Here is a 21,230-nt window from a genome sequence, read left to right on the forward strand (position 1 = left end):
TCATAAAGTTTAAAAAGCACCTGCGATACGGTAACCTTAAAAATTACAAGAATCATGCAGTTTTTCCATATAAGGAATATATTAGTTTCCTTATATGGAAGTGACTGCATTTGACAAAAACGACAATTTTGGCTAAATTTTCTTGATATGGTAGCATGAGGGGGGGGGGGGGGGGGGGGGGGGGCACGTGCCGCCAATGAAAAATTATAAGAAATTCCTAGTAGGGGCGTTTCTGTATCGAGTAACATACAGAACAAACGGAGTGAAAAACTTTTGAAAAACGTATTTGGGAAGAGGTCAAAACGGGTACGGTGAGATACGGGCCATCATCATCGTCACCATCTCCGATAATAATTATTATCATTGTCATTAACTGCGCTTGACACCAGGAACCCAATAAGATACATAAACTTTGAAAATGTCCGGAGCTCAGAGCCAGGATTTGATCACAGTCACTGCAATATGATCAAAACTCGAGCGCCGATGCGCCGAGCGCCTGTGTTTCTTTTCTGCTGCTTTCAGGGCAAAGCAATGCCTGCGGAGCTCGAGGAGGCCAGTACAAGACCACTCGTCACGCAATCTGGTCAAAAAATTGTGATACAGATTAGGGGCGGATCTCAGCTTTTTGCTAAACGGGGGTTTGGCTCAGTGGGGGTGGGGGTATTTTTTTGTGAGATATGGCCTTCTGGCAGCCCAAGGGGGGGGGATTAACCCCCCTAAACCCTCCCCTAGATCTGCTACTGCAAATAGATAAAGTCTTTTGGGGCTGAATTTATTACCTGGGCTCTCTTTTTTTCTCACTTTCGTCCCAGCGCCACAGAATTAAAAAAAAAAAAAAAAACGAATAATCCCGAATGAGAGCCCACTGGCGGGCTAGGCGGAGGGTTGGCGGAGGCTTTACCACGGGTAGACCGACACTAGGGTATTTACCGAATCTAATTTAGCCGACAGTTAGGTGAAATGAGACATGGGATCACATGGAATCTGACTAGAACTAATGAACGGCCGTCAGCTTGATTAGAAAACATTGAGTCGATTTAGCTGTTGGGCCTCCTGTGTACCTTTCATGTGTTTGCGCTGTCCTTTGTTTAGCGTACAGCAGGCTCATGTGTTTCTGTTTTCCACATGACAAGTGAGAGAGCACAACTTTACACAACACGAGACATACGTCGAGTTCACGGACCATTTGACAGCCGGATTACTGTCCGTAAAGATACACCGAGCTAGGACTGACTGTTCGAAATGGTGGAAAGGATATCCAACCAAAGGAATTGACAGAAGATGTGTGTAAATCTTTAGAAGTGTGAGCCACGAACTTTAGCGCGCGTTTTGTCGATTATGAAACGGCTCACACATATAGCAAGACATTTCCTTCGTTTGAAGGCCGAATTGAAAGTGTCCGCTGTCGTGAGAGGTTTCCCTGCTCGCCTATAATGCTGTTGGCCAGTATGGGAATCGTAAAGATCCGAGTTATTGGAGTTTTGCTTATGTTATCGCTCGGTTCGTCTGTCGTTCTTTGGTGGGTTACGCCGCCGGCTCATCACAGCTCACAAGGTTAGTTTAACGCTAACTTTTACTTGCATACGATTTCTTTCAAGTTTCAAATAGGATATTAACATCCCTGCACTGCGTCTCTTAGCTTAATTGAATTTATTCGTTTTTGCGTTGAATTTCTCAGATTAACACATGTTGCCGTTTGAGAGCGATATTTTTAGGGGCTGAGGGGTGTTGAAAGGGACTTCCGTTTGAATTATATCGGGATTCAGTGCACAAGTATGCGGCGAAGTTTAGTTATGCCGTTTAACCCCGTTGATTCTCGTTCAGTGATCCTCTGCCGACATTATACAAAGCGAATAAGTATCCCGTCCTGATGTTAAGAACAATACACCTCCTTTATATTCCCAATTGGCGATAGTGCACTAAATGTTGGAATGATTAATCGATGGCTCGCGCTACTATGGTTTTTGCGCGTGGGAGTTCCAGCTAAAAGACTTGGATTTCACCCAAGTTCTGGCATAATCCAGGAAAGCCGCGTTTCTGCCTAGCCCAAGTTTAAAATCTGAAGTGTTTTTGCACACAATGTCCGTGATAAAATAAATATTTGTATCAAAAAATTGCTGAAGATATTTCGTTCTTTTTTATCGAACCTCAAAACAACCGTGAACAATAATTGTTCGTTGTTTTGTTTTTGATGTGCCCGAAAACTACACAGAAGCCATATGATTTGCTGTTTGGCTTAGTTGTCAAGTTGTAGATTTTAATGGTTGTAGTAAATTGTTTGTCTTATGTCGTTATCACGTCATAGATGTACTACCAAAATGCCTTATTCATTTGATAAGCAAACAATTCCTACTCATTTAATTGACTCTCTTTAGAGATGTTTTCCTAAGTATTTTAGAAAGTTTGAGTTCTGTTCGTGCGAAATTCATATGGGTGTTGATCAATTTGGCTAGTTTTCTTATCTGAGTTAATTAGTCCACCGCGTGTTTACATGATAGGGGAAATTTAGCGTAAAATCTCTGTGTGTTTGACAAGTTGTCTAGGGGCTTTGCAGTCCAGATGGCTATCTTTCCTAAGCCAAAGCCTCGCTTTCTACTTGACCAAGTTGACAGCTCCGCCTGTACAAACATTCAGAGCTCATATCTGCAGCTAGAGTTTGCAAACGACTTCTAATTAGTTGTTTTTAATTCCTAAATAATTAACATGCTATGCGAGTAATGTTGTTAAATAATGGAAAATTTCATGGAGTCAGGTAATTGCAGAAGTCAACATATGCTAGACATAATATTGATCTGGTGCTACCATATAGGGTATGAATGTGAACATCTTACTCATGCTAGAGAGAGATGGTTGTTCATGCATGGTATTCCACCTTGAAGGCATTTCAATTGAAAGTCATAATCATGTTATGAATGGTTTCACTTTAATCACTTACTGTAAGGCTCCATCAATGTTTTTTTTTATAGAATTAGACACAAAATCGTGCATGATGCCTCAACCCATCCATTTCAAGCCCAAAGTTCAAAATCCATATTTTTACTCTAAACGCATGATAAAGTCATCTTTTTACACCTCTATTGCAAAGTTTTGATAAGAGAAATTCAACAATGACAAGAATTTAACCTGCCTTGCTTTGGTTTCTGATCAATAGGGTCACTTGACATCTGGAAAAATTTTGTTATAAAAGGCTATCAACCCTATGCCTTATCATTGACATTCTTTGGCTTGGTCTATGGACTGAAACCACAACGAGAATGAAGAAATTCAATTTTTTGTTGCTTACTAATTATCTCTCCCTCTTGCATGTCTGATTTTTCTTGGTTATTTGATTTTGCATTCTGATAACATTATTATAAACTTTAAAAATATATTGCTTGATTGCAATTATGACTAGAAGTTGATTTTAAAGATCCACTGATATAAGATGGTTTGACAATATTTTTATGAAAATTGGAAAAACCTACTAACATCACAAACAGCTGTTTGTGTATACTCAGAAACAGACTTCATTAGTTAGTTTCCTATCCATTTTATGTCTTGCTATTAAGGTAGCATTAATTGTTTTCTGTGTGTAATCTGTGGCAAATCAGACCACACCTAGACTAAAATAGTCCATCTTTAATGAGTTTCACCCTTTGTGGTCACCATTTAATCTGGGTCAGTGGCCTATGGTGTGCATTACAGTTGTAGTATTATATGGTATTAGGGGATGGCACTTTTCATGCTACAGATATCAGTTATTTCAGCTTGAAAAGGAATCAATCATTAGTTACTCAGTTAGATGGATGTACAAAGGTTTGGTTTCACTAGTTTTGTGCAAAAAGAAAAGACATCACTGTGCATTGTTCTTGATAGCACAATCACCAAAGTAAAGCATTGTTTTTTCCGTAGCGTGGAAATAGCATTTGCTTAGAAATTTTAAGTGCCCCTGATTTGTTGCTCTGATGGATTCTACCTCATGACCATTTGATGCGGTTGCATGTTATATCAAGAGAGGTGTCTAGACAGACAGAGTTATCATGTTTTGTAGTAGAAATATTATCAAATGTAAAATAACCTATTTGTTGTTTAAAAAAATCATACACAATTTTAATCCAAACAAGAAAAATATAATTGCCCCAATACTAATTTAAAAAGGGTCTAATGTGGCATACATGCAGGATATATCCTCCTTAAAGACAGTAAAGCCAGATTTGTTTGATAAACGCTCATTAAATAAACAGAAAACATCTCTAGTAACCACATGCCAGCCAAAACTTGGTGATGGACTTAGAGCTAGAACTAATGAGAAATGTCTCTAACATACTTTTGGAAGGATCCTGGCTTCTTTCTATAATAGAAAAGGCCAAGCTACTGTGTTGCTCAGTTTTCTAATAAATGTGAACTTTAGAAGCACACTAGCATACACACATTGGCACCAGTCGGGCCAAGACGGGACGCTAGCACAGTCTATTACCCGTGCAGTTCGGCAACCATGGACAGCTGTTTCGTCCTTATTAGGACTCGTCAGCATGGCATAGCCGGTTTGCCTCAGTTAAACTTCATCGGCAAAAAAACTGCAGGGGGACTTCGACTCAAACGAAGTGCTTTAAACCACAGCTCAGATCCATGTGGGATCTAGAGCTATGCCATGCTGAGGAGTCCTAATAAGGACGAAACAGCTGTCCATGGTTGCCGAACTGCATGGGTAATAGACTTTGCTAGCGTCCCGTCTTGGCCCGACTGGTGCCAATGTGTGTGTGCTTTTAAAGTCCACATTTCAGTTTTCCCAATCTTTGTTTATAAATATGTAGCTTTGTAATAGATACTGTAGGTATGGTTACCAATACTGGCTTAAAGATATTTGATTCATTTATCTGCTTGATCAGTTCTGAGTGCCAATATATCTCTAGCCTCTCTAAGCTATCATGCTTGTTTATTGCTTTAATTCAATTAATTTATCAATCTGCAAACCTCCAAAATGTAGTGTGCATGTCTAGCAGGTGTGATGTTTTAAGTGGGAGGGCACTGAGGATAAAAATTTGGTTTCCAGAAAATATCTCAGTAGTTTTTTTAGACAAGAAAGGATACCTACAGTATTACTGTAGTTACTTTAACCTCAATGTAGCATGAGTTTTGCTTTACCTTCAGATCAAGGGATCCCACAATTCCATGCGTTATCTTCTAATGATGGCAGCCAGTTATTGACTAGACTTAATGACATAAGAGGGGAAAATTCTCAACTAAGGCACCAACTAGATCTCGCAAACCAGCGACTCCAGGACTTGGATCATAGACTACAGATAATGAAGGATTTGAGAGGTATAGATGATAAGATTTGACATGCATTTTATGATAATACTTAGAAAAATAATAACAACACTGAAAAGAGATTCATGGTAGCCTTTTTTCGAAATTGCTTTTCTCGAAATTGCTTAGACTGCATTGTTTGATATGACCAAAATATGATAATGGCATTGATGATAATACTGTTGTTCTTTTTAAAGTTCGTAGCAATAATTCATCAACTCTGCTCTATCAGGATATTCTTGCTGTTCCTCAGTGTGAGGTGAGTTGTCCGTGCAGTGCTGTATCCTACTGTAGGATTAGGGGAGGGCAAGCTTTAAATCGGTAATTCCAGAAAATATCCGTACCCTTACAGTAGTAGGCTTTGTTCTTTCCCCCCCCCCCCCCCCCCCCCCCCATGCTTCCGGAATTCCAATTTCTTGGCAAGACCCCCTCCACTCTGGAAATCTTTGTTTGTTTTTTTTTTAAATATAAGAAAATATAATAAGTTATTTTATTAAAGTCACTATTTACATGCAAAATGCTTTTCATTTGTACTCAAAAGTAAAAAATAATTCAATATACGCTGTCACCAACATAAAGTTAATTTTAGGATTCCATCTCATACAAACCTGAACCTTGAATGCTGTTCCCTTCAGATCCTTATCTGACCATAAATCTGCTACCTTTCTAATGATTCCAACACAATTTATGTCATCTACAGTCAGAGAGTCCTCTAGTTTTTTAGGTAACTCCCTTTCACGTTTTGCGGTGATCCTGTGGCTACTTGGGGTGTCCTTTCCTTGTCTTTTAGTAGGAGGGCCGCTCTCAAGGAGTTTCTTAGACTTTCTTTCACTCACTTTCTTGTCGTATTCCTTGTTCATTTCTGTTTTCGCACAGATAATTTTATTTTCCATACTGTCTACTGTCTCTCTGTTCCTTTAAATGAACCCAAGGTCTTCTAATTCCTGTAAAGCTTTCATGGCAGTAATGACCTTTGGGAGTGCCCGCAAAGTATGCCGGATCCACAAGCATGTCGTGAGTGATCCTCAAGATTTTGTTGCCATTGAATGAGCTTCAAACTAAAACTTATAGACTGTTTTGTTTTAACGATTTGAACTCGCCTGAAAGTAAGACTGTCAATGGCCGGTCATGAGTTTTTGAGTTATTGTACAAACGGAGTCAAGCCAATCAGGATCTTGATTTTTTTAGTTAGCCAGCAAATTTTGCCTGGGCTTGGTTGATCTATAGACCCCAAAATCCTAAAACCACTGCTACGCAAGGTATTGCTTCAGTTTTATGAGTAGTGGATATTTTGTTCCTAAACCAGCTTAGACATATGTTACGGGCCAGACTCATGGAAATTTAAACAGCAATCTATGCAGTCTTCGCAGTTAAGCTTTTCTTTTTGAAAGACGTGCCATACATGCAAACGCTCCAACTGGAGATGACAATATATAAAGGTATCCCGATCTAGATATAAAAATAGTCGCAGGTGTTGCTTCTCTTTCCAAAGATCCTGATGATGCGTGTTATGTTGTAGTACGGTTTAGTTGTTGAAGCTTTCATAAACAAATCAGATATATAAACTACAGCAGCACTCTAGATAGAAACAAGAGAGATTCCAAACCACTTTATCGTGCTTGTATGCTAATCAGTAAGACTCGGTAAGATGGCAGTTGTTTTTTCTAATTATGTTTTTGGCCTTCTGAACTTGGCACCCCCCGTGCTTTCGGAAAAATTCTCAAATGCTGGTCGTCATTGGGGTACAAATATTTTCTGGAATTACCCAATGTTAAAATTACTATGCATTAAAAGGGAAAGGGTCTCACCTAACATGCCATACTCCCTTATTTTTTCCCAATAACTGTATGTACATACGGCTTATTTCAGTGTAGAGCTTTGTTTTCAGGTCTTTTATTCTGACTTGTGTGACATTGTCGTTTTAGAAGATACTGCAGTTTTCAATTGTATGGAAAAATTCATTTTGCATTTTGCATGTGCCAGTGCTGAAAAAACGCAAGACTAGTTCCAGTACCGCGCGGTTAAACCAGCCTTTTTGTTTTAAAATGGTGGGTTTTTACCGGCGAACCACCACATTTTGGCGAATGCTAAGAAATATAGCGCAAGGCTGAAGCTATAATTTTCTTTATGACTCCCTTATTATCAAACAAATCTGTCATCTTTTGTACAGTATGGTTTTAATGCTGTACAGATTGTCAAAACAGCAACTGAAGTCAGCCTTTCGTACCTTTACTCGAATGCTTCAGCACTACAATTGTGTTTGTTTTCACCAGAGCACGCGCATGAGCATACGTTATTCAGCACTGTCTATGTATGTCTAATAATCTTTGACCAATTTCTCTAGGTTATCCACATAGCCGTCGTTTGTGCTGGTCACTCTGCAAGTCGTCAGGCTGTCACTCTTATCAAGTCACTTTTGTTCTACCGCCACAATCCTCTACATTTTCATTTTGTTTCTGATTCTGTTGCTGAGCTCATCCTTGGAACGTTATTCAGGACGTGGGGAGTGCCTGCAGGTACTGTGTATAATCTCTTTGCTACCACTAACGATTAACAGCTGCAATTAAAACCATAACATAAAAAGATATGATTAAATATGCCTAAATAACTGATTTGGCTGGAAAATGTATAGTAGCACTGTAACCAAAATTGTGGGGGTTAAACCATAATCCAAAATAAATCCTTTAAAAGTATTTGATTCTCAGTCATTTTTACCTTGGTTCTATACTATCACCCTAGATGTACAAAGTTTATTCCTAGACAGCTATATGTATTATCATATCCATCAATTGCAGAAGAATGATTGTACAGTAATTGCAAGATTTCAGAATTGCATTTTCAATTTTTTTTCTTGGAACTACTACTTGGAACTTCTAGTTCTTTACCCAACCTATCTATGTACCATAGGAACTTAGAGTCAACAGTATAGCTATAATGTATATTACTGTTCTCTGTACCTACAGTATTGTTTCATCTGTGTTTACTGATTAATAATTCCTTTCTTGTTTATCTCTTGTAGTGCAAACCAGCTTTTACCACTTAGAAAAATATAAGGTATGCCCTAGTGATAAACCGTTTTTATTGAAAATGCAAAACATGTTAGTATCTTACTTCTGTTTACAGCTACAGTACTGTTTTCTATTATTATTGCTCCTATTTACCTCCCACTCTTTCCACTGATTTTAGGATAGGGTTTCATGGGTGCCAAACAAGCACTATTCTGGAGTGTTTGGTCTCATGAAACTTGTACTGACTGAAGCTTTACCTGAGGTGCTTGATAAGGTGAGCAATAGTATTTAAGATATATGTAATAATGATAATAGTAATTCATTTTTTTAACGTTTTACAGCCATGCTGAATTGCTGAATTGCAGTTTCTGGCCATAAGACTAGTAATATCAAAATCAGTGTTTTACAGTGACAAACTGGCTATATACATTTGAGTTCCTTGGCCTCAAATTATTTAAAATTGGATATATTTTTTTTTATACTGAGGGGTCTTTGGCCTTGAGCTCCCTTATGAATTCCCTACATATTGCACTAAATTACTACTTTATGTTATTTCTCAAGACTTTAAGAAAAGTATTGGCTCAAAGTTGGTGCTCTTAATGTAATGGCATTTTTTTATGTCTATATGGCATCACCATATAGGACTTTTGCAGCACAAGAGGCCGTTTCCCACCTCTGCCATGTTTCATATCTTAACGTTTTGCAAGCACTGGTTCACTAAACTGGTTGCTGGCACTACAAAATAGTCTTTTTTAATTTCTTTTAATAATTAATATTTTATCAAATATTTCTTTTTTATCTTCCAGGTGATAGTGCTCGACACTGATGTTATATTTGCTTCTGATGTGGCTGAACTTTGGAAACTTCTAGACCAGCTGACAAAGAAGAAGGTGTGGGACTTGTTTACCTACTGTACACTTAAACAGTATATGGTGGAACCCTGACTCAGGACAATTACCCAATAGCCTTTGCCATCAAGGACAGTTTTTTTTTAATTACAGATGACTGGATAGGAATTCCATACTTGCTTACACAGAACACCTCTTTAGAAGGGCAGTGCTTAGTCAGTCCCTATGGTGTCCTTTTTAGCAGGGGTAATTTGGAGTAATTTGTTTTATTTCAAAGGCAATCGGACTTGTAGAGAACCAGAGTGACTGGTACCTTGGAAAACTGTGGAAAAATCACAAGCCATGGCCTGCTTTGGTATGTTTCCTTTCGCCTTACTCTCTTGAATGGCATTTCCAATCACAATTCTAAACACTTTCCATAAAAAAGACAGCTTTATTCATTCTTATACAATAACACATATTTTAAAGACTGAATGTGATAATTCTGGACGATACAATTACATTTGTAATTTATTCAGGTGTTCTAACATCTAAGATTTCTCAACTCGTTCATTGTTAGAAAAAACCTTTGTCAATGGTAACATAGACATTGTAATATAAAAGTTGTCAAGATATTGTACAGATATCTTATTGTGTTTATCAGGGTCGGGGATTTAACACTGGTGTGATATTACTTGATCTTAACAAACTGCGTCGCATGAACTGGAAGGACAAATGGAGATTAACAGCTGAGAAGGAGTTGATGACCATGTTGTCTACTGCCTTAGCAGATCAGGTGATTATTTTAAGCATTTTTCCACCAGCTTCTGCAGGCCCATAAATATAAAGATTCTTAACATGATGCAGTTACAGTGGGCTGATGGTAGTACACAAAGGGGGCTTGTAGCCCAGCTGGAACTTCAGGCTAATTGACAGAAGATAGGGGACATGTACCTGTAATTGAACAAGGGCTGAGGATCATTCGAATTAAAGAAATGAAATAAGAACTTCCTTATACACTGTATGTAACAGTACTGTAGGCTCTTATAAGATTTTTCCAGACATGTTTTTCTCACTCATACCATTTTTTTTCAAGAAGCATCTGTGCTTTACTTTGTTTTCATGCTCTGTTACTGGTGGACTATATTCTTCTTTATCTTTTGTCTGCTCCCCATTTTGGTGGTACAGAATTTCTGCACTTTTTTTATTCAAATTCGCCATCTACATTACAAAAAAATAACTGCTCCTCCATCTCTTTCTTTCAGGATATATTTAATGCAGTGATAAAAAATGACCCTCATTTGTTGCATAAGCTGCCTTGTACATGGAATGTCCAGCTTGGAGACAACACACGCAGTGAGGTAACCATAGTGTACATAACCTCCATTCGCTTGCTGCTTGGTAGCCTACTTTTAAGGCAAGCAAGAACAAAACCATTCTTTACTTTTGGCACCTCTCACACATTTTCCTTGGTACTCTACTTGGAAGGGTGCATTGGCAAAACTTGTGGAATGGAGGCAGTTTAGCTACGCATACTTCTCGAAAACAAAAATAGTGTTACAGAATGGCAAACCTGCTTAGCCTCTAGCTTTAGTGTAGACAACATGTTATAGTTATTTTGTTGTCACCCAAACTAGGTTTGTTTGCATGATGGATGACACTGCCTTTTCCATGATACTTAATAACTATTGATCTGATTGTTTGCAGCAATGCTACACAGAAGTCAATGAATTAAAGGTACATAATCGCACAGAATCTCTCTTCTTATTCCTCCTCTCGAAACAGTTTACAACAACCTCTCATCAAACTATATAGACTGAAATCAATCAAGCCATTCACAGCATCAAATAAGAACTGTATTCTACAGTAGTAACCATTAAATGTGTCAAAGTTACGTGCTGAAGTATTATGTTCTCTGATGACTGTAAACAAATAGATGTTACCACCAACTTCTTTTGCAGGTTATCCACTGGAACTCTCCTAAAAAACTCCTGGTGAAAAACAAGCATGGTGATTTCTTCAGGAATCTTTATTTAACTTTCCTCGAATATGATGGTAACTTATTGAGGTATGGTCAGAATTTATAAGGTGTGTTGTCCAATCCATTTCCTCGATATTGTATCACTGTATGGCAAATTGTTTTGCAGGCGTGCATTATTCCATTGTGAAAAAGAAGGGGATAAGACGACTCCCTCTAACAACTCTCTTACGGCAAGCGAGCAGGAAATAGTTACCAAGGTACAAAAGGTTTTTTTCCTCAAACTTATCCAGGGCATGTACAACCTTCGCAAATAAGGGGGGAATCAAAACTTAAAGAGATGCTTCATGTTTATTATTTTTCTTGCCCTTGAAAGTGGCGTTAGAGCTACAGTTCTCTAGGAAATGCATTCGACTGCATAGCTGAATTGCTATGGCACACTTCAAAATCTGATATAAAGTTTAACTCCGGGTCATACCAATCTCTAATATAAATGAAGAATTGTTGTAAATAGTTGCTTCCCTTTGCTGTTTGTATTCTTCTTATGGCTTAGGAACTTCCATCTCATCTTTGCCCTGGGCCATCTTCATATGCTGTCTGAACAGCTTTACTCGGTTGACAACAAAATAAAAGGAGTGTCACGTTAAGCTGTTAAAACACCGTACAGGATAATTTGAAATTTTGTACTGCTAAACAATTGCTATATAACACGTTTTGTTTCCCCAGATAAAACTGTACTGTTAGCACAAGGCTTTATTCCTCCTATTTATTCCTAATTCTACCTCAGTTGCTAAGTATTACACTCTTGTTCAGCTGCCAGGCGTGGATGGTGAAGACCCGTGCTATGAGTTTAAGCAAGAGCAGCACCTGACGCAACGCACCCATCTCTACTACTTAGACTACGATTTCACCATGGTGAGTGAGACATTTACCTAAATATTTACTACATCTTTAGACTATGATTTCACCGTGGTAAATGAGACATTTACCACACCTCTACTTCTTACTTAGACTATGATTTCACCGTGGTAAGTAAGACATTTACCTAAATATTTACTACATCTTTAGACTGATTTCACCGTGGTAATTGAGACATTTACCCCCAATATTTACTACATATTTAGACTATGATCTCACCGTGGTAAGTGAGACATTTACCCAAATATTTACTACATCTTTAGACTATAATTTCACCGTGGTGAGACATTTACCCCATCCCTACTATTTCAAGGATTTTGCCCTTTCAAAACTCTTGGAAAGTCTACTGCATTCACACCCTACTGTAGATATTAAGATTGGCTCCTTGGAACTATGATAATATGTGTGTTAATGATACGCAGGAGTATGGCCCACACGATGTTACGCTTGTCGCCCAGCTCTCCATGGATCGGCTCCAGATGGTTGAAGCTCTCTGTCAGAACTGGGAAGGTCCGATCAGCCTCGCGCTCTACATGTCCGACAGCGAGGCACAGCAATTTCTACGTTATGCGTTGGGCTCGCCTGTACTTAAGGCTCGCAAGAATATTGGCTATCACATCGTGTTTAAAGAAGGGGTAAGCATATTTTGGCATGTCCGACAGCGAGGCGCAGCAGTTTCTCCGTTATGCGCTTGGCTATCACATCGTGTTTAAAGAATGGGTAAGTATATTTTGAGTATGAATATATTATATTCAGAATCTGCAGAAATCTTCAATGATTAAACATCAAACTTATCTTAGCCGGATTATCGAAGCCGAATTGGACTGACTTTTAAAACCAATGAAGCCATACCATTCGACACATGTTCATAAGCATAACTGTTTTGTGTGTGTGTGTGTGTGTGTGTTTTCCAGCAATTCTACCCTGTGAATTATCTCCGCAACATTGCATTGGAGCACGCGCGGACCCCGTTTGTGTTCCTCACTGATATCGACTTTCTACCGATGCCTTCGCTGAACGTCTACATCAAGTGAGTTACCGATGATGTGCGATTACAAGAAAAATCCATGTTAATAAACGGAAGGAATTGGAAATCTGGCTACCAGTGCGCAGGGTGTAAAAACCCTAATACCAACACCGCATTTCGGCATAATTTGGGGTGTGGTTCTATCAGAAAATTCCTTGGAGAAGGAACAATGTTGTAATAGCTGAATTTTCAGAAATAGGAACTACTTGCTCATCAACCCATGTAAGCCACATTAGCTAATCGAGAATATTTAAGATCGAGGGGGAGTCTTCCCACCAGAACCAGGAGTGATTTTAATTTTTTTACGGCTGTAGTCAAATCAAATGTGACTGTGGGTGTGATTGAAAATGCTCTTTGTCTGACACAGCAATCTCCTTGTAATACACTAAACCTCATTTTAGCTTGTCTGCTATAATTTTGTTGCCTAATTATGGCCCCCTAACCTTTGGTATCGGGAAATGCATTCTCGTGTTTGGGGGGGGGGGGGGGGGGGTAAAAAAAGAATCTACACAGTTTTTTTAATTTATATCCTTTGCTGCCTTCAATTTCATAGCTCTTGCTCGATACTGTAATATATTATATTTTCTATAAAACCATCATGTCCTTATGATATGAGTGATCTGCGCTGGTTAGAAAAAACATTATGTATTTATCTTATTTCTGTACTTGTTGATTAAAAAATGAGCTTGATCTTCTTTCATCAGGCAGATGCTGGAATCCTCTCCTAACGAGAAAAAGGTGAGACTATTATCTTAATCCTTGCGCATCACCATCTACTTCACAGCGGAAGATCGATCACTAATCCATCCCTCTCTCTGCGGTCTCGTTAACTTGTTCTGCGACCTCTTGCCTAATGCGCCACATTAGTTCTCTTTCCCAGATTTTTCTGGAAGGCGGCGAAGTTCACTTGGCTTTAAGTACTTGCCTTGTTACCATATCGCGGTCGCATCTGGGCTCAATTCCCCCCTTATTGCTCCCTCTCATCGTATGCAATGCGATAGATTTGTTCACTTAAATGAATGTCAGCTGATAGATGTGGAATTCTGGTTGCCAGCCTCTTGAATTGATAACAGAGATATGGCGGCAGAATCTGTGCAGTGTCCACTTTATAATAAATCATAGCGCATTCCTACATAATTAACTGAATCGACCATACGATTTCTTGTTTGTAATGTTACAGTCATGTGTATTTACTCGCTTAATGAAAAGGCATGCATGGGTTTCAAAGCAGGAAAGGAATCGGGACACATCTTAAGTGTATTAAAGATAATGATTTAAGATAATGATTTTTTAAAAGTATATTTGTTCATTTTCTTAAATTCTTGGTTGCACTTCTGTAATTGATTACATGATACTAGCACCTAGATGATACGTTAATGACCAATATGCCTCGTTTTGAGAAGAAGTGGAAGAGTGTATTTACTGTTTATCACTCTATTAACAATAATGAAATTCTTGCATAACATTCATCTCACTCTATCCCTCTTTACTGTTCATATCCAGTAGATTTATTGTATTTTAACCCCTAAGCTTTTTCGGTCTTCGTACACGTCCTTGTTGCGCAGGCTAACGTTATTACCATGCGATCTCGACCTGGATATTAAACAGCCTCTGTCATCCGCCATTTTGTCATCCTAGCAAAGTACCAAGTGTGAAAAAGCATCCATTTCCATCCGCTGATTTTAGGAAACCAATGGAATATTTTCGGCTGAATTTGGTAGATGAAGTATAAAACATTGCTTTGAGATGGTTATTTCGAGATGTAACACATCATGCGTCGTCCAATATTGAATGAAAACAATACCAAAGGTGAAGCTGACATGGGCACTTAAAGGCCTGGTGATTTTTATCCCCTCGCTCCTTTAGAAGGCCAATTATGCCACCTTTTCACCCTCCTCGCACCACACTGAGTCACACAAAGCACCGATGTGCATAGGGCGTTGTAAGGCGTGTACCGGAGACACTATGAACTATTAGACTTTATTCGTGGATGGTTATTTTCTCGCAAATAGACCGTTGTATTTCAAGGGCGATTAACGTTGTTTAAACAAATATTTCACAATTTCGTGACGGCACTAGCCCTTTTGTTATATACAGATAAAACCTTGTTATGATTTCCTGTCTAGCACTAGACCGCAAACAAGGCCGTTACTCGTGAATCTTAGACGCTCTGCTAAATTTAATCTCTTTTATGGCGATTTTTGTGTCAAAGAAGCTTCTCAGTCTTTTAGAGCGGCCTTTAAACGACCCGGTCCAGCACGTTTTTTTAATAGTCCCAGATACCCACCCTGAGTGTGCGCGTTAATAACAAAACAATGACTTTATTATCACAGGCGTACGTTGTCCCCGCGTTTGAGACCCTCCACTACAAGCTGGAATTTCCTCAGACCAAGTCACAGCTACTCTCCTCCTGGGACCTAGGCACCGTCTTTATCTTCAGGTTAGAGTATCTGTCCATCTTGTGCAATAAAGGCAGCCTTCTCTCTGGAATTCTGATTGGACTTGCTGTGGTGTTGACTCGTCCCAGACCATGCGCATTCACACAGGTCGTCAACAAGCACCGAAACCCAGATAGAACGCTTAGGGTTTGGGCCCCAGTGAAGGACTTTAAGTACAGTTGATCACAATGGCTCTCAAGTGGGAGCCTCCAAAACATAGATTGTTACAGGGATAATTGAAGCAAAAATCCGATTGGAATAGTTTTTCACCAACCTTGTTTGAAGGTTCCTATGGAATATAGCTTGATTTAATCTGTGATGTTGCAGGTACAACGAGTGGAGTAAAGGGCATGCGCCAACAGACTACGCCAAGTGGAGAACCGCCACTACGTTATACACAGTAAGCCATCAACCAAAAGATCACTACCTAGACTTAAAGTTACAACAGGGAACCGCACAAAACCGTGGCTTTGTGACCACGCAGAGCTATGACTAATCCTGACCTCTCCAAACTGTGACTGTGCCGTGACTACATAAAACAGTGGCTGTGCCGTGATTACATAAAACAGTGGCTGTGCCGTGACTACATAAAACAGTGGCTGTGCCGTGACTACATAAAACAGTGACTGTGCCGTGACTACATAAAACAGTGGCTGTGCCGTGACTACATAGAACAGTGGCTGTGCCGTGACTAAATAAAACAGTGGCTGTTTTGTGACTACTTAAAACAGTGGCTGTGTCGTGACTACATAAAACAGTGGCTGTGTCGTGACTACATAAAACAGTGGCTGTGCCGTGACTACATAGAACAGTGGCTGTGCCGTGACTACATAAAACAGTGGCTGTTTTGTGACTACATAAAACAGTGGCTGTACCGTGACTACATAAAACAGTGGCTGTGCCGTGACTACATAAAACAGTGGCTGTGCCGTGACTACATAGAACAGTGGCTGTGTCGTGACTACATAAAACAGTGGCTGTGCCGTGACTACATAGAACAGTGGCTGTGCCGTGACTACATAAAACAGTGGCTGTGCCGTGACTACATAAAACAGTGGCTGTGCCGTGACTACATAGAACAGTGGCTGTGTCGTGACTACATAAAACAGTGGCTGTTTTGTGACTACTTAAAACAGTGGCTGTGCCGTGACTACATAAAACAGTGGCTAATTTTAGACTAACCGTGAACACACAGTACCCTTACCGTAGAAAACCATGTCACATGTCACAACAACAACACCACCGTGACCGTTGCCTCTCCGTATCTTACATAGAAAGTTTGCTTGGTGTATCTTCGACCCAATATTTATCTAAAAATCTACTTGTTATCGCCTCCTAGTTATATATATCATGAACATGAGCATTCTTGTCCTGTTTCCTAGGTTCAATGGGAGGAGGATTATGAGCCGTACATCGTGGTTCCCAAGGACATTGTTCGTTATGACACCAGATTCGTAGGCTTTGGCTGGAATAAAGTGTCGCATATTATGGAAGTACACGCCCAGGGGTAAGGACATGCAAAAATTCGTCTATTGTTATTATTTTGTAGCTGAGAACTCCTTCAAGATACAGACATCTCCCTCTGAGGACGTTCACACCTTATCAATCACTCTTGGTCCCTTGTGGTGTTACCTACCAACACACTAAAATCCAATCAAGGCACCAACCCTTTGCTGGTAGTATATTCGGTGTTCATTTTTTTTGCAAACTTAGCATTGCCTGCATATTGAGGAGATGATGGTATTTATGTGATTAACCGTTTTTGTGATTATACTGTTTGTTACTGGACACTGTCCCATGACGCTTGTTTTGTGATAACGCCCTGGTCAGTCACGCCCTTGTTATCGTTACCATTTTATACATACTGAAAGAAAAATTATGTTAAGAAATCTCGAAATGACCACGTCAAAAAAATCTAATACTTTAATAAATGCAATCGAAAATATCGCAAAAACTTTCCCAAATCAGCTAATGGAACTGGATGTTTTTCCACACTTGTCGTTTTGCTAGGATGACAAAATGGCGGCTGACAAAGGCGCTTGCGCCCTCGTGTCCACTTTACGCGAACCAGCGCCCTAAGATAGCCCTGTGTGCAAAATAGCGCCCTTTACTGCCTGTTTCTCTCAATTTAGGTACGAATTTGTGGTTCTCTCTAACACGTTCATCGTTCGTTTGTCTCCCAATTTAGGTATGAATTTGTGGTTCTCCCTAACGCGTTCATCGTCCATTTGCCCCACTCCCCTTCGTTTGATATCTTCAAGTTCAGATCCAGTCAGCAGTACAGAAGGTGAGCATTCAGCTCGAGCTGTCTCAAGTCACATCAGCGCAATCCTATTGGTTCCCAATAGTGCTTACCCCAGCCTCTTTTCTGTTGCAATCAGATGTCAGACTAGATTACAATCACAGATCAGACCGGTATATTTTATTCTACTTTTTCTTCTGAGGATTTCCTCATTTTCAACTAAATAGCTTAGTTTATAGAAAAGAAGATCATTGGCCTGAATGCGTCAAACTGTTTGATAAAAAAATGTTTAAAAGAAATCAGAGAAAGAAGGTCGAAATAAGATTCTTCTCGCAACTTACGCCAAACAGTCCACACCCCCCTTCAAATAAATAAATAAATAAATAAATAAATAAATAAATAAATAAATAAATAAATAAATAAATAAATAAATAAATAAATAAATAAATATATAAAAAAAGGAAGACACCAGGAATTATAGACATCATATCAATGTTGGCATATGATTATTTATGTGTTTTCTTTTTACATTTCTTTCCTAAATGACGGTTCTAGCAACTCCATGCTCTCTTGCTCACACACTCTCTCGTAAATCCCTCAGGTTCCTTAATGACGGTTCTAGCAACTCCATGCTCTCTTGCTCACACACTCTCTCGTATATCCCCCAGGTGTCTGCGAGAGCTCAAGGATCAGTTCAAGAAATATCTCCTTCAGCATTACGGACAGGACAAGTTCCCCGAGCTCGAGTTAGACAGCTGACGGCCGCCTCGTCCATAGATATGTACATTTACAATGTCTACAGAATGATACATAGTTTGTAGTAATTTATTTTTTCAGTAGGTGGTTTCAAAAAGGTATATATGGAGAACAAGCTTAACTATTATCATTTCGAGGGATTATTCAAGAAGTGCACAAAGATGGTATGCAAATGCAACAGGATAATAGCTATTAAATCCGAGAGATAATAGATAGAAAGATATTTCTTTGTTCTGAAGCCTGACTGCTTCTGGGTAACTGTGTAGGAAGTTAAACAAAACAAAAGTCGAAAAGGAAACCTCACCCTTCCCAGAATACATTGGAATGGTAACATAATATACCTACTCGATTTTTATCTTTGGCTGTCAGCCGGTTCCAGCTTTTGTACACCAACTACCTTGGAGTGTACGTGTATACATAGCATAACACATACATATTACAACCAGGGAGATTTAAAGTAATGGATTATGGGTAGGGTATAACTGTCCCTTAAAACACTGTTGTGTTCTAGGTTTGTGTTAGTGGTTTAATTATTGAATGGATGAAATGTTGGTTGATTGGGGAAATATTGAGAGGTTTTTTGTAGGGGCGGGTTCAAATATTTCTTGATAGGAACTGCTACCTCGTTTCCGCTCACCACCAAACTATATGTACATCGCAAATTATCGCAAAGTATGAAATAATATAAAAAATCTATATTTTTATTGAAAGAATTAGAATTGTACATAACTTGATTGTAATAAAGAAAATGCACAGCCTTAATTTTTGTTTTTTTTACATATTGGTCAAAGAAAACCGAACGCAACTGAGATTTATTTTGTGACGGAAGCCCCTTATACGCGAACTAGCGCCGTTAGATACGTCGTCCTTTATGCCCTTAGACACTCCTTTACGCCCTTAGATACTTCTATACGCCCTTAGATACTCCTTTACGCCCTTAGATACTCCTTTACGCCCTCAGATACTCCTTTACGTCCTCAGATACTTCTATACCCCTTTAGATAGTCCTTTACGCCCTTAGATACTCCTTTACACCCTAAGATACTCCTTTACGCCCTTAGATACTCCTTTACACCCTAAGATACTCCTTTACGCCCTTAGATACTTCTATACGCCCTTTGATACTCCTTTACGCCCTTAGATACTCCTTTATGCCCTCAGATACTCCTTTACGCCCTTAGATACTCCTTTATGCCCTCAGATACTCCTTTACGCCCTTTGATACTCCTTTACGCCCTTAGATACTTCTATACGCCTTTAGATAGTCCTTTACGCCCTTAGATACTCCTTTACTTCCTTAGATACTCCTTTACGCCCTTAGATACTCCTTTACACCCTAAGATACTCCTTTACGCCCTTAGATACTCCTTTACACCCTAAGATACTCCTTTACGCCCTTAGATAATTCTATACGCCCTTAGATACTCCTTTATGCCCTCAGATACTCCTTTACGCCCTTTGATACTCCTTTACGCCCTTAGATACTCCTTTATGCCCTCAGATACTCCTTTATGCCCTTAGATACTCCTTTACGCCCTTAGATACTCCTTTACTTCCTTAGATACTCCTTTATGCCCTTAGATACTCCTTTACGCCCTTAGATACTCCTTTACGCCCTTTGATACTCCTTTACGCCCTTAGATACTCCTTTACGTCCTCAGATACTTCTATACCCCTTTAGATAGTCCTTTACGCCCTTAGATACTCCTTTACACCCTAAGATACTCCTTTACGCCCTTAGATACTCCTTTACACCCTAAGATACTCCTTTACGCCCTTAGATACTTCTATACGCCCTTAGATACTCCTTTACTTCCTTAGATACTCCTTTATGCCCTTAGATACTCCTTTACTTCCTTAGATACTCCTTTATGCCCTTAGATACTCCTTTACGCCCTTAGATACTCCTTTACGCCCTTTGATACTCCTTTACGCCCTCAGATACTCCTTTACGTCCTCAGATACTTCTATACCCCTTTAGATAGTCCTTTACGCCCTTAGATACTCCTTTACACCCTAAGATACTCCTTTACGCCCTTAGATACTCCTTTACACCCTAAGATACTCCTTTACGCCCTTAGATACTTCTATACGCCCTTAGATACTCCTTTACTTCCTTAGATACTCCTTTATGCCCTTAGATACTCCTTTACGCCCTTAGATACTCCTTTACGCCCTTTGATACTCCTATACGCCCTTAGATAATCCTTTACGCCCTTAGATACTCCTTTATGCCCTTAGATACTTCTATACGCCCTTAGATAATCCTTTACTTCCTTAGATACTTCTATACGCCCTTAGATACTCCTTTACGCCCTTAGATACTCCTTTACTTCCTTAGATACTTCTATACGCCCTTAGATAATCCTTTACGCCCTTTGATACTTCTATACGCTCTTAGATACTCCTTTATGCCCTCAGATACTCCTTTACGCCCTTTGATACTCCTTTACGCCCTTAGATACTCCTTTATGCCCTCAGATACTCCTTTATGCCCTTAGATACTCCTTTACGCCCTTAGATACTCCTTTACTTCCTTAGATACTCCTTTATGCCCTTAGATACTCCTTTACGCCCTTAGATACTCCTTTACGCCCTTTGATACTCCTATACGCCCTTAAATACTCCTTTACGTCCTCAGATACTTCTATACCCCTTTAGATAGTCCTTTACGCCCTTAGATACTCCTTTACACCCTAAGATACTCCTTTACGCCCTTAGATACTCCTTTACACCCTAAGATACTC

General features: G+C 39.3%; 1 protein-coding gene across 2 annotated transcripts; it reads left to right on the forward strand.

Annotated features, from left to right (window-relative positions):
- The first annotated feature begins 1,054 nt into the window (after positions 1-1,054).
- On the forward strand, positions 1,055-19,245 carry LOC5520897 (xylosyl- and glucuronyltransferase LARGE1). Of its 2 annotated transcripts, XM_048728790.1 has the most exons (23): positions 1,055-1,554; positions 5,131-5,301; positions 5,487-5,548; positions 7,634-7,805; positions 8,309-8,343; positions 8,476-8,571; positions 9,104-9,187; positions 9,423-9,500; positions 9,789-9,920; positions 10,390-10,485; positions 10,832-10,861; positions 11,086-11,192; positions 11,272-11,362; positions 11,916-12,017; positions 12,443-12,655; positions 12,935-13,050; positions 13,752-13,785; positions 15,381-15,487; positions 15,813-15,885; positions 16,868-16,918; positions 17,035-17,161; positions 17,674-17,772; positions 18,396-19,245. In XM_048728790.1, the coding sequence occupies exons 1-23, from the start codon at positions 1,434-1,436 to the stop codon at positions 18,476-18,478; spliced, it is 2,280 nt and encodes a 759-aa protein (XP_048584747.1). In that variant the 5' UTR covers positions 1,055-1,433; the 3' UTR covers positions 18,479-19,245. The 2 variants fall into 2 exon arrangements, with proteins under 2 accessions (XP_048584747.1, XP_048584748.1); XM_048728791.1 differs by lacking the exon at positions 17,035-17,161 and having other exon boundaries at positions 1,067-1,554; positions 16,868-16,992.
- The last annotated feature ends 1,985 nt before the right edge of the window (positions 19,246-21,230 follow it).

This window comes from Nematostella vectensis, chromosome 6, assembly GCF_932526225.1.
Source record: "Nematostella vectensis chromosome 6, jaNemVect1.1, whole genome shotgun sequence".
Classification (NCBI taxonomy): domain Eukaryota; kingdom Metazoa; phylum Cnidaria; class Anthozoa; order Actiniaria; family Edwardsiidae; genus Nematostella; species Nematostella vectensis.

Coding starts and splice junctions, on each gene's coding strand:
- LOC5520897 (XM_048728790.1), top strand. CDS start 1,434: ATGCTGTTGGCCAGTATGGGAATCGTAAAGATCCGAGTTATTGGAGTT. Junction 5,549..7,633: donor TTGCTGTTCCTCAGTGTGAG/GTGAGTTGTCCG, acceptor CAATTTCTCTAG/GTTATCCACATAGCCGTCGT. Junction 12,018..12,442: donor TAGACTACGATTTCACCATG/GTGAGTGAGACA, acceptor AATGATACGCAG/GAGTATGGCCCACACGATGT.